General features: G+C 41.2%; 1 protein-coding gene across 4 annotated transcripts in view; it reads left to right on the forward strand.

Annotated features, from left to right (window-relative positions):
• Nucleotides 1-12,983, forward strand: part of mffa (mitochondrial fission factor a) — a 33,496-nt gene extending 20,513 nt beyond the window's left edge. For all 4 annotated transcript variants that reach the window (XM_072571897.1, XM_072571898.1, XM_072571899.1 and 1 more), the window contains 2 exons: nucleotides 3,078-3,162; nucleotides 11,523-12,983. In XM_072571897.1, the coding sequence (XP_072427998.1) occupies nucleotides 3,078-3,162; nucleotides 11,523-11,654 (217 nt within the window). In that variant the 3' untranslated portion in view covers nucleotides 11,655-12,983. The remainder of the gene's footprint in view (nucleotides 1-3,077; nucleotides 3,163-11,522) is intronic.
• Nucleotides 12,984-13,426: the final 443 nt, after the last annotated feature.

The following is a 13,426-nucleotide window of genomic DNA, read 5'->3' on the forward strand; positions in this document are numbered from 1 at the left end:
ACGCAAGTGGGGGTGTTTCATCACATTTGTGGCTTGGAGATAGCAAACAGACTGTGTGGGGGTGGGGGCAGTGGTTTAGTAGACTTTGTGAAGGTTGAAGTGCTCAGCTGAGAATTCCTAGCCTCTGAATTGCCCTTATAGCTGCAGTATTTATATGGCTGCTCCAGTTCAGTTTCTGGTCAGTGGTAACCCCCACAATGTTGCTAGTGGGAGAATTTAGCGATCATAATGTCATTGAATGTTAAAGTGTAATGTTTAGATTTTCTCTCATTAGAAATAGTAAATGTCAGGCATTTGTGTGGAGTGCATGTTATTTGTTGTAAGGCCAAGCCTGGATATTGTCCAGGTCTTGCTGCAAATTGACATGAGCTGCTTCAGTATATGAGGAGCTGCAGATGGTGCTGACTATCATGCAGTCATTAATAAACATTCCTACTCCTGACCATTAAGATGAATGAAATGTCATTGATGTAACAATTAAAGATGTCTGGGCCTGGGCCACTACGCAGAGGAATTCCTACAGTGATGTCCTGAGGCTGAGATTATTGACCTTCAGAAACCACAGCCATTTTCCTTTGTGCCAGGCATGACTCCACTAACCAAAGTCAAATGCTGTGTTGTTATCAAGAATAATCATGCTTCCCTCACCTGAAATTCAGCTCTTTCGTTGTATTTGAACAAGGCTGTAATAAGGCTGTGATGAGGTTAGGAGCTGAGTGGCTCTGGCAGAATCCAAACAGTGTTGTAAAATGCTGCGTTTTAGTACTATTGCTGACTCCTTTCATCAGTTTGCTCATAATGAAGAGTAGTATTGGGCAGTAATTTATTTGGTTGAATTTGTTCTGCTTTTGGTGCACAGTGCATAACCTGCATTGTTGGGTAAATGCAAGTGTTTTAGCTATACTCCAAGCAGTTTGGCTGAGGGCATGGCAATGTCTGGACCAGAAGCCAGCCCTGTTCCAGTTCCTGGAATATTATCAGGGCCCATGGCCTTTGCAGTATCCAATGCCTGCAGTTGTTTCTTGATATCACAGAGTGAATTGAATGAAGACTGGCATCTGTAACGCTGAGGATCTCGGGATGAGGATGAAATGGATTATCTACCCAATACTTCTGGCTTAAGACAGATGCAAATATTTCAGTTTTGTCTTTTGCAGGGTTCCCTATCATTTGAGAATGAGGTTATTTTTGGGGCTTTCTCCTTCGATTAGATATTTAGTTATCCATCACCATTGATGACTGGAAGTGGCTGCTAAGCTTAGATCTGATTGATTGTGGCATCGTTTAGCCCTGTATATTGCAAGCTTCTTCTGCTCTTTGGCATGCAAGATGTCCTGTTAGGTAGCATCAACAGGTTGACACTTCACTTTTAGGTATGCATCATGCTGCTCCTGGCAGCTGTTCTGCACTCTCCATCGAACCAGGGTTGGACAGTAATGGTACTGTGGAGGATATTTCAGGTGGAGGTTGCAGCCTGTGATTGAATACATTCTGCTGCTGTTGTTAATGATCGACAACACTCGTGGATGTCGAGTTTTGAGTTCATCCCACTTCATACCTAGGTCATGCTACACAGCAAGATAGAGGATGTCCTCATGAATGTGGGTCTTTATTCTCAATCACACTGATACTGTCATGGACAGATGTATCTGAAACAGGTAGATTGGGGTGGACTGGGACAAATGGATTTTTTTTCCCTTTTGCTGGCAAGGCATATTTGATAAACAATGGGAGGTTTCCTTGTCCATGTTTGACCTAATACCAGAAGAACTTCTGGGGTCTGAAGTCAATTTTGAGGACTCCCAGGGCAACCTCTCCACTTTGCTGGGCCCCTCCTGCTGATGGGACAGGACATATCAGGATGATGAAAGCAGTGTCTGGCACATTCTTTAGACTTCGAAGTGATTTGATAAAACTGAGTGGTGTGCTAAACAACTTCAAAGGGCAGTTAATAGTTAACCACATTATGTTGGTGTGGAGTCACATTAGGCCAGATCACCAGTAGGTGGCAAATTTCCTTCCTTAAATGACATTTATGAACCAGATTTTTATTTTTCATGACAATCAACAAGACCAGCTTTTAGTTCCATAATTTTTTTAAAAATTAAACTCAAATTTCACTATTTGCCATGGTGGGATTCAAATTCATGTCCCAAAAGATTAGCCCAGCATTCTGGATTACTATGCCCCTGCCACCCCTAAATTGGTCCCTGTTTTAAGACCATAAGACAAAGTCAGAAAAAGAGTGTTTTTGGAAGGTACAAGGTGGGGAAGAAATTAAATTTGGATGCAACTCTTGTTTACCTCATTGGGAGTCTGAATAATTGTGTTTGTAATGTGAGGTTACAATCTTGACTTTAGTAGGGTGAGGGATAGTGTGAATTAAGCATAGATGAGACATGTGACCCTGACTATGATTTTCATAGGGCCAATAATAGGCATTTATTTACCATAGTTTTGCATTGGTTCCCATGTTAAATCTGGTACAGAGGTCAATTTACTATATGTATTTACTTGATTTTAGTTTAATATGTATTTACTTTTAGTTTAATTGCACAATTAGTTCATTTTGTTTCTTGATTTTGGATCCGTATTGGATTTTTCAATTTCCAATATATATACAGGGTAACTTCTCCAGTGAAGAGGTAATTGAAGGGAAACTCAACCTTTTGCCATACTAAACTTTTACTTGCTTTTTAAAGTTTAAGTTTTTTCAGTGTTTTAGGTGGAGGCTTTTGCAGTACCCATCAAATGACAGTTGCTTTGTTAACCTGTTCATAAAAAAATTAAACCCTGCAGTTGGTTGTTGTTTAACGATTACAGCAGAATTCCTTTATTAACAACTCTTTGTCATTTAACTACTTACGTTAGAAATGAACATATCGATAATCAGAGAAGATATCAATAACTCAACCATGATAAGTAATCTGGATATGCATACAGTAACTGCAGAGAAGTGAAACTAGTAATTCATCAACCTGGGTTTTCTTTAACTTATTGCAAGTGCGATAAAGTTGAATGAAATGAATTTTTTGTTGATTTTTGTTTATAGAAAATAGTCTCGTCTTTCTCCCTAGGTATAGCATTTCAAATTGCGATTCTGCAGTGGAAGGAACACCAGATGACATGGCTGTAGTGGATTCTGTTTCCTTACGAAGACAGGTACTACATTAATTTATGAGCACTCTCACCAATGTTTTTGCATAAATACACTCATCTTATGCGATTCTGGCAAGTAAACCAAAGAACATTTTTTTGGTGCATGGTTTGTTTTACTGTTCATCTGAGAATACAGTGGAATACAAGCAACGACAATGAAATGATGCGCTTTGTATTCCTTCCACCAAAAAAGAAAATCTTCCAAGCATGTAACTGAATCACTCAAATGATGCTTGCACACGTTGTTATGGACTATGCCAGACACTCCAAACATTCTTCAACAGACAGCCCCAGATATAACTTTGCAATTTGCTTCGGTAATTGTACAGTGAAGATTACCCAGAGTAAGTTAACTAGATTGACTACTAGATTTTAAAGCAAACAAAAATTTATTCACAAAATTACACAATGAAACACAAAGAACAGAATAAAGAACCCCTACAGAACTCAGCCTATCCAACTTGACTTGATTATGCTGTTCCAAATATATACAACAGTCCCAATAAGCAAACTCCCTTTAAAACCAGTATCAATGGAACACAGGCTTACAGGTTGACGTTGAAGGGCAGAAAGAGAAAGAGTGAGTTTTCACACAGCTCACTGTTGAACTCCTTACCAGTTGAAGACTGAACTAAACAGCTCAGCTCAGCTTGAGAGCTGACCACTCCCTTTTTCTTTATACAGATCACTTCTAAAACCTAACCACTTTGGTCTGAAATCTCATCTGTTTACATATAAACAAAAGGCCTCTCAAAATCCTTTTCATCTCTGTACCAAACCAGACTGATTGGAGCCCGGCCTGGTTTATTGTCCCTCTGAAAAAAATCAAGGATAGAGTCTCTTTGAGCCAAGGAACAGCTTTTAGAAATAACAAGGGACTAGCTTTGTGACACCTCCCCCTTAAACAGATGAACCATCTAAACCAAAAGATGGATTCATTTTTAACCCTTCAAAACTTGGTGAGTAGTCTAAATACACACATACTCTATACTAACTATAAACATGCTCAAGTCCATGCAAATTCAGGCCGCAGTACACCCACCACTGAACGCCTCTGTATCTCATTCGAGTCTCGATAACTCATCGGCTAGCACATTTTTGTGATCTCCCACATCCACAATTGCCAAATTGAATGGCTGCAACAACCAGCTCCATCTAAACAGTCTGGCATTTTTGTCCTTAAATATTTCCACAAATGTCAATGGGTTGTGATCAGTGTATACGATTGTCTCAGATGCATTGCTGGTAATATAAACACTGAAATGTTGTAATACCAACACCACGCTTAAAGTCTCCTTCTCCACCATTGAATATTTCTGTTGATGAACGTTCAGCTTCCTAGAAAAGTACCCGATGGGACTTTCCATCCCTTCATCATCCATCTGCAGGAGCGCCACACCGACTCCCACGTCAATGGCATTGATAGCCACCTTGAAAGGCTTCATGTAATCAGGTGTGGCTAATACTGAGACAGTGGTTAATACAGTTTTTAGGCTAAAGTGAGGACTGAAATGATGGAGATCAGAGTCGAGCATTTGGTGCTGGAAAAGCACAGCAGGTCAGGCAAGATCTGAGGAGCAGGAAAATCGACATTTCAGGCAAAAGCACTTCATCAGGAATGAAGCTGGGAGATTTTCTCCCCAAACCCCACCCCGTCCCATTTATGTTTCCACCCCCCAAGGCTCCCAGCCCCCTTCCTTATGAAGGGCTTTTGCCCAAAACATTGATTATCCTGCTCCTCGGACACTGCCTGACCTGCTCTGCTTTTCCAGCACCACACTCAACAGTCTTTAGGCTGTAAAATTCATTTTGACAGTCCTCTGTCGACTGAAACATCTTGTCCTTCATTTAACTGTTCGGTGAGTGGAGCAGCCACACTGTTAAAGTTTGGCACAAATTTGCGGTAAAATCCAGTCAACCCCAGGAACCGTGGTACTGCTTTTTTTTTCATCAATGGTGTGGGAAATTCCCCAATTATTTTTGTTTTCGCATCCCATCGGGTCATTTATCCATGTCCAATAACATGGCCCAGCAAGGTGACTTGGGCTTTGGCAAATTCACTTTTACTTAGGTTTACCGCCAACCCTGCCTTCCAAAGTCAATTGAACAAGTCTGATAAATGTTCCTTCCAGGAGTGACTAAAAATCACCAGTTCATCTCTATACACCACACAGTTGGATAATCCGGCAATGACCGTATTAGTCAGTCTCTGAAATGTGGCTGGAGCCTTTTTTATACCAAATGACTTAGAACTGATAAAGTCCATTTGGTGTTACGAAAGCCAAAATTGCCTTTGCGCTCCGTGACACAGATACTTGCCAGTAGTCTCTGAGCAAGTTCAACTTAGAAATGTAAGTTGCTTGTCCCACTTTTTCGACACAGTCCTCCAACTGTGGAATTGGATATGCATCGGTCTTTATAATGGTGTTGACTTTGCAATAGTCCACACATAACCATTGGGTACCATCTGGCTTTGGCACCATGTTTATAGATGAGCACCAGTCAGTGTAACTCACTTCGATTATGCCATCTTGGAGCATGCTCTCTATCTCCTTCTGAACCTGCGCCAACTTTAGAGGGTTCTGCCTATAAGGATGTTGCTTAATCGGAACAGCATCTCCTATATCTACATCATGCACAATTAGGTTAGTACTTCCCAGTTTATTTCCACATATCTCCCCATGTGATAGTAATAACTCTTTCAGGTCAATTTGATTTTCTTGTGGAAGGTAACTCAATAATTTATCCCAATTTTTGCCAACTTCTTCATTATCCAATTTGATTTGAGGAATGTCCAATTCAGAATCCTCTGAACTTGGTTCTTCCTTCTGTGCTGTAATCATTAACACCTTCTCCTCTTGCTTTCCTTCCTGATCAAAATACCTTTTGAACATATTCACATGACACAGTGTGAGATTTCTTCCTGTCTGGAGTCCTTATCAAGTAGTTCGCCTCACTCAATTTCCTCTCAATTTGATAAGGTCCACTAAACCTTGCTTTTAAAGGCTCACCTGTTACTGAAGTAATACCAATACCTTATCCCCAATTGCAAAATTGGGGATTTGTGATTTCTTATCTGCTTCCTGTTTGATTGTATGCCTGTGATACTTTTAAATGCTGTCCAGCCAACTCTCCAGCTCTATTTAATCTTTATCTAAAATTTGACACATAGTCCAAATGAGTGGCCTCTGAATTCTGACTTATTAATTTTTCTGAATCAATTTTTGCAGTCCTCTTACTTCATGCCTAAAACTTAATTCAAACGGACTGATTTTGGTTGATTCACTCAGTGCACCTCTGATCACAAAAAGTAGAAACGAAACTTCCTTATCCCAATCATCTGGATAATCCTGACCTAAAGCCATCAACATGGTCTTTAGTGTTTGCCATCTCTCTAGCGTTCCCTGTGATTCCAGATGGTGCTCAGTAGATTTATTCCCAAGTTATCCATAACCACCTTGAATAGTTTGGATGTGAAGTTTGATCCTTGATCTGACTGGATCTCCATTGGCAGTCCATATCTAGTAAAACAATTTAAGTAATTCTTCTACAACCCTTTTAGCTGTGATGTTGCGTAATGGGATTGCCTCTGGAAATCTAATTGACACATCCTTTATTGTTAATAAATACTGATTCCTGCTTTTTGTTTGAGGTAGGGGACCTGTGTAATCAATCAAGACTCTTGTGAAAGGTTCCTCAAATGCTGGAATAGGTATTAAAGGTGCAGGTTTTACTGCTGGCATGGGTGACATGTCTGGCAAAATTCAGCTACATCGTTGTATAGTCCAGGCTAGTAAAAATGTCTTTGTATTTCAGCCTGTGTTTTCGTCACCCCTAAATGACCTCCAAGTGTTAACTCATGCACCACTCGCAGCACCTCCTTTGTATACCCTATTGACAAAACAATTTGATAAATCTGTGCACATTTCCCATCTACTTGGATGTGTGATGGTCTCCATTTTATCATTAAGACATCATTTGTTAAGTAATAACACACAATATATTCACTTTCTTTCTCTTTAAATGCCTTTTGATATGATTGTTTTAACTCCTCATCTTTCTGCTGTAATTTAACTAGCTTTGCAGAGGTAAAGATACTGGCATGTTTACCTCTTCGCTCTTTCTGTGTTTGACTTATCTGATCAAAGAAAGTTTCTGATAAAGCTATGTCAGCTTCCTTATTTGTGCCTTTTGATCTCTCGTACTTCAACTTATGTCTTGTGATCTTGAGATCACACAATCAGGGAAAATGCTTGGATAAACATTCTCCATGTCTTCAGTTGCCTGCATCTCCACTGGCTTTTCAACTAGAGTAGGCAGCACGCCTACCAGTGAATCAGCTATATCATTTGCAAGGACAAATTGTATTCCTGGAGCTGACAGTTTGTCCAGTACTCCTACCACTCTTCTCTGGACTCTCTAGCCTCACTTTACATAACTGAGCACCTTTTGTCTCACCATGAATTCCTGTTACAAGTACCTTTTCTGGCAGTAGTCCTTCAGGAGTGCATATCTCCTCATCCTTTAGCATTACAGACTGAGAGCATTCCGTGTCCTTAATATCCTAACCTCCTCGCCTACTACTCCTGGTTTATATGAATAAAGAACAGAGAAAATTTACAGCCCAGGAACAGGCCCTTCAGCCCTCCAAGCCGGAGTCGATCCAAAACCACTGTCTAAACCTATCGCCCAATTCCCAAGGATCTTTATCCCTCTGCTCCCCACCTACTCATGCATCTGTCCAGACACACCTTAAATGAATTTCCCGTGCCTACCACGACTACCTCTGCTGGCAACGCATTCCAGGCAGGATGACCTAGGGGTTGCAGTGAGAGAGACTCCGAGATCTTTGTAGAGAGAGGAGAGCTGCTTCAAGGTAGGTATCCTTGCAAGAGGATTCGCAGTAAGGTTAAAATCAACTAGGCAAAAGTGAGGACTGCAGGTGCTGGAGATCAGAGTCAAGATGAGATTGGTGCTGGAAAAGCACAGCAGGTCAGGCAGCACCCGAGGAGCAGGAAAATCGACATTTCGGGCAGGAGCCCTTCATCAGGATTTCTGATGCATCACCTCACATTTGCTTGGAATAAACTTTACCCTTGCATGTGTATAGTTTTAAGCAGATCTGGCACTCCTCCTTAACCAACCTCTGATCATCTTGTGCACTCCAAGGCAGTTGTCTAACTTCCCTTGTGCTTTTTGTTACTAGTCCAACAAAACTTCCAGGCTTGTCTGGTTTTCCTACATCTGGCTTTCTCCTTGCCCACCAACACTCTGATTTCATGTAGCCCACTTTATTACAATGAAAACACCGGGGCTTTTTAATTTCTTTGTCCCCCCTCAAGGGTTTCTTTTTTACCCTGTGGTAAGTTCTCCTTATGATCTTCCCTGAGATCCACCTTTTCCTTTCCATGTGGGGATTTCTCTTTGCCCCAGTTTCTATCCCTTATGGGCTAAAATTGATTCTGGAAGCCAAACCATGTTTTATGGACCAGCTCATAACCATCAGCCCCTTCTGCTGCTAACCTTGCTGTTTTAACTCTGCTCTTCCACGTGAGTTCGCACTAATTCAGGCAGTGAATTTTTGAATTCCTCCAAAATAATTACCTCTTTAAGGCCATCATAGGTTTGCTTGATTTTTAAAGCTCTTATCCATTTATCAAAATTACCCTGTTTGATGCTTTCAAACTCAAGATACGTTTGACCTGAAACCTTGTCTATAGGTTTCTGGTACAAGCTCATATGCACTTAAAATGGCTTTTTTCACCTCCTCATACTCCCCAGATACCATCTCTGATCGTGATGCAAATACCTCACTTGCCCTACCTATAAGTTTTGTTTGGATCAACAAAACCCACATTGGCACTGGCCACTGCATCTGTTTTGACACCTTTTCAAATGTGATGAAAAAGGTTTCCACATTCTTCTCATCAAATTTAGGCAATGCTTGAATATATTTAAACATTTTCTCACTAGGCTTCTGACTACCAGGGGCTTGCTCATCCTCACTCTCTTCCTTACTAAGCCTACCCTCAGCTTTTATCTCTAGCCTTTTAAGCTGACTTTCTCAGGAGGACCAGTTCCACCACAGAACACACCAAATGGCCTCCTTCTTTAGAGACTGCAATTTCTCTTCCCACGTGGTTAAAGATGCCCTCCAACGCATCTCGTCCACATCCCACCCCTCCAACCGTAACAAGGACAGAACGTCCCTGGTGCTCACCTTCCACCCTACCAACCTTTGCATAAACCAAATCATCCGGCAACATTTCCGCCACCTCCAAACAGACCCCACCACCAGGGATATATTTCCCTCCCCACCCCTTTCCGCCTTCCGCAAAGACCGTTCCCTCCGTGACTACCTGGTCAGGTCCACGCCCCCCTACAACCCACCTTCCCATCCTGCACCTTCCCCTGCCACTGCAGGAATTGCAAAACTTGCGCCCACTCCTCCTCCCTCACCTCCATCCAAGGCCCTAAAGGAGCCTTCCACATCCATCAAAGTTTTACCTGCACATCCACTAATATCATTTATTGCATCCGTTGCTCCCGATGCGGTCTCCTCTACATTGGGGAGACTGGACGCCACCTAGCAGAGCGCTTTAGGGAACATCTCCGGGACACCCGCACCAATCAACCATACCACCCTGTGGCCCAACATTTCAACTCCCCCTCCCACTCTGCCGAGGACATGGAGGTCCTGGGTCTCCTTCACCGCTGCTCCCTCACCACCTGACGCCTGGAGGAAGAACGCCTCATCTTCCGCCTCGGAACACTTCAACCCCAGGGCATCAATGTGAACTTCAACAGTTTCCTCATTTCCCCTTCCCCCACCTCACCCCAGTTCAAAACTTCCAGCTCAGCACTGTCCCCATGACTTGTCCTACCTGTCTATCTTCTTTTCCACCTATCCACTCCACCCTCTTTCCCCCCCCCCCCCCGACCTATCACCTTCATCCCCTCCCCCACTCACCTATTGTACTCGATGCTACTTTCTCCCCACCCCCACCCTCCTCTCACTTATCTCTCCCTTCAGGCACGTTACCTGTATTCCTGATTAAGGGTTTTTGCCCGAAACGTCAATTTTACTGCTCCTCGGATGCTGCCTGAACTGCTGTGCTCTTCCAGCACCAGTAATCCAGAACCTGGTTTCCAGCATCTGCAGTCATTGTTTTTACCTTTTCCTTTTTAAGTGTCAGTTTTCGAAGTTCAAAGGCGCTCTCTTTTTCCTTCTCTGCTCTCTCTTTTTCCTTCTCTTCTGCTGATAATCACAGCTCAAACTGTTTCATTTCTGCTGCCCTTTCCTCATCTCTTGCATCTAGCTCAGGCTGCTTCATTTGCAACTGAATTCTTGCCATCTCTATAGATTCTGATGGTTTCTCCAGCAAGTTTAAATGCTGAGCTACTGCTGTAATCATCTGTCCTTTCCTCACAGAAGCAGACAGTTCCAATTCCAGCTTCTCTGCTAATTCTTGCAACTTGGTCTTATTCGCTTTTTGCAAAACTTCCAAAATCACTGCATCCACATCCAGAACCTTTTTGGCCACTGAAAGGGCCATTACTATCCCAAGCTTTGTCTACCCAACCAAACTGGCACCCAAAATAAAGACACTTGCACCTACCTCTCGATGTTTAAAATCCCACAAAGAGCCCCCAATCTGTTATGGACTAAGCAGGCAGCCCAGACCATGACTTTGCAATTTGTTTAGGTAAGTGTACAGTGAAAATTACCCAGAGTAAGTTAGCTAGATTGACTACTAGATTTAAAACAGACAAAGGTTAATTCACAAAATTACACAATGAAACACAAAGAACAGAATAAAGAACCCCTACAGAACTCAGTCTACCCAAACTAGACTTAATTATGCTGTTCTGAATATACACAAACCGTTCCAATAAGCAAACTTCCTTAACAACCGAGTATCAATGGAACACATGCTTACAGGTTGAAGTTGAAAAGCAGAGAGAGAGAGAGAGAAAGAGAGTTTCCACACAGCTTCCTGTTGAACTTCCCAGTTCAGACTCAACTAAAAGCTGCTCAGCTCAGCTAGCTAGAGAGCTGACCACTCCACTTTCGTTATACAGGTCACTTCTAAAACATGACCACTTTGGCTTGAAGTCTCATCTGTTAAAATATAAACAAAAGGCCTCTCCAAAATCCTTTTCATCTCTGTACCAAACCAGACTGACCAGAGCCTGGCCTGACTTATTACCACTCTGAAAAAAAAATCAAGGACAGAGTCTCCTTGAGCCAAGGAACAGCTTTTAGAAGAAAAAGTGCTAGCTTTGTGACAACATGTAGCATTATTTTTCAAATACCTAATTGCTTCTCTTTAACTTTGATATTTATTTTGTCTTGCTGTCAGATAATTAAGCTCAACCGTAGACTCCAGCTCCTGGAGGAAGAAAACAGAGAGCGCACCCGACGGGAAATCATCATTTACTCAATAACAGTAGGGTTCTGGTTGATCAATAGCTGGCTTTGGCTTCGGCGCTGAATAGGCATTGTATGAATTCTTCATGTGCTAACCGAACAACAGGTCTTTTCAAAAACAGCTGGTGACATAAGGGCCAGGGATATTTTTATTGCTTCTCCTGCACCTTGCAGATTTCCTTGAGGTCCTTACACAGATTGCTCACTCCATACAAAACAGGAAAAGGAAATCATGGGGAGAAAGGGATGTTTTGTTGCTTCAATTTAAAATATTTATTGCATCACTTCATAAGACATCGGTTGACTCATTTTGCATGCCTGTGATTAGGGGATATGTAGTTTTCAGAACTTTAAAATATGTCATTGAATCTAATGTGCATGTGACTGTGTAGGACCAGTACAGAAGATGTCATGGAACTGAACAGCGAATAAAGCTAACAAGCAGCTTCTTTGAATTTATGACTTGCTGGATCAGGAGGACTACATATAAAAGATTTTGCAAGAGTTATATTTGAAGTGATGTACATATATATGGTGTTTGTATTCCATTGTCCCATGAAGATGAATTTCTAGTTAAAGGGGCCTATATTTTGTTTTTGCACTGATTTTGAAAGGAATACTTTGGAGTATGAGAATAAACCTTTATATTTTTATGTGTGCATCAAAAACATATCCTGTTTCATTGACTTTTATTTTTAATTTTCATGTGAACCTGCACTCTGATGCAGACTGATATGTACTTAGCTGTGCATTGAAATGTCAGTGTGTTACGTTTTGGCTCCTGGCATTTTTGTGCACTAATGAAAGCAATTTGGAACCAGGGTTGGAGGTGGTTGGGGGAGTTTGGTGGTGATCAAGTCAATCCAATTCATTTAACCATCCATCCTCTGAACCTGTGAATAGTTCTATTCCGTTAATACTATTCTGCGTAAAATTTCCAAAAAATTGTTTTGTAAATGTGTGTGGAGGGACTGGGTGTTTAGGGGAGGGGGAAAATGCTTTCCATGAATGCTGGAAGAATAAGTGTCATTGTGTCACCTGAACTTAATGTATTCTGTTGACGTTTGGATCAGACAAATGTTTACAGTGTGACAGTTTCAATGAGATATCTTTTAGTTTATTACCTACTTTGTACTTGACCTGCGTATGCACAAATTTAAAATTTGACCTTGTTAAAAGACATTTATTACAGAAGCATCAATGCAAACATAGCCCAGATGGAAATGTATTTCTGGGTTTACAGTGTGTAAATGTTTTAACTGTGGCAAACTTTTTTTTCTAATGACCTTTTATGTAAGCAAGCTTGCACAAGATTGAAACTGCATATGTAAATATAGTTGACTATATACAAGGTGGCAATAAATAAAATGAAACCAGAATGTTGTGTTTTTTAGTGTTTGTGTCACTTTTTGTGATTCATTATCCTGTAGATTGTAGATAGAAGGGGAGCAGGTAGAATCACTAGGCTAAGTAATCCAGAGGCCTGAACTAGTCATTTCAACAACATGAATTGTATTCCTTAAATGACCATTTTAGAATTTAAAATCAGTATTTTTAATTTTAAAATTCTGAAAATAAAAAAAGTCAGTTCGTAGCAAAGGTCATTACAAATCTAATAAAAGCAAAATACTGCAGATGCTGGTAATCTGAAACAAAATCAGCAAATATTGGAGAAATCCAACAGGAATTTAACTCAAAACATTAACTGTTCCTCCTCGGTAGATATTGCCAGACCGACTTCTCGCTAACTTTTCTGTTTTTATTTCCTTTCTACAGCGTATTTAATGAAACTGCACAGTTTAGTGATAGTTCAGATTGAGACTGTAGTGGTTTTTG

Source organism: Chiloscyllium punctatum, chromosome 6, assembly GCF_047496795.1.
Source record: "Chiloscyllium punctatum isolate Juve2018m chromosome 6, sChiPun1.3, whole genome shotgun sequence".
NCBI lineage: Eukaryota > Metazoa > Chordata > Chondrichthyes > Orectolobiformes > Hemiscylliidae > Chiloscyllium > Chiloscyllium punctatum.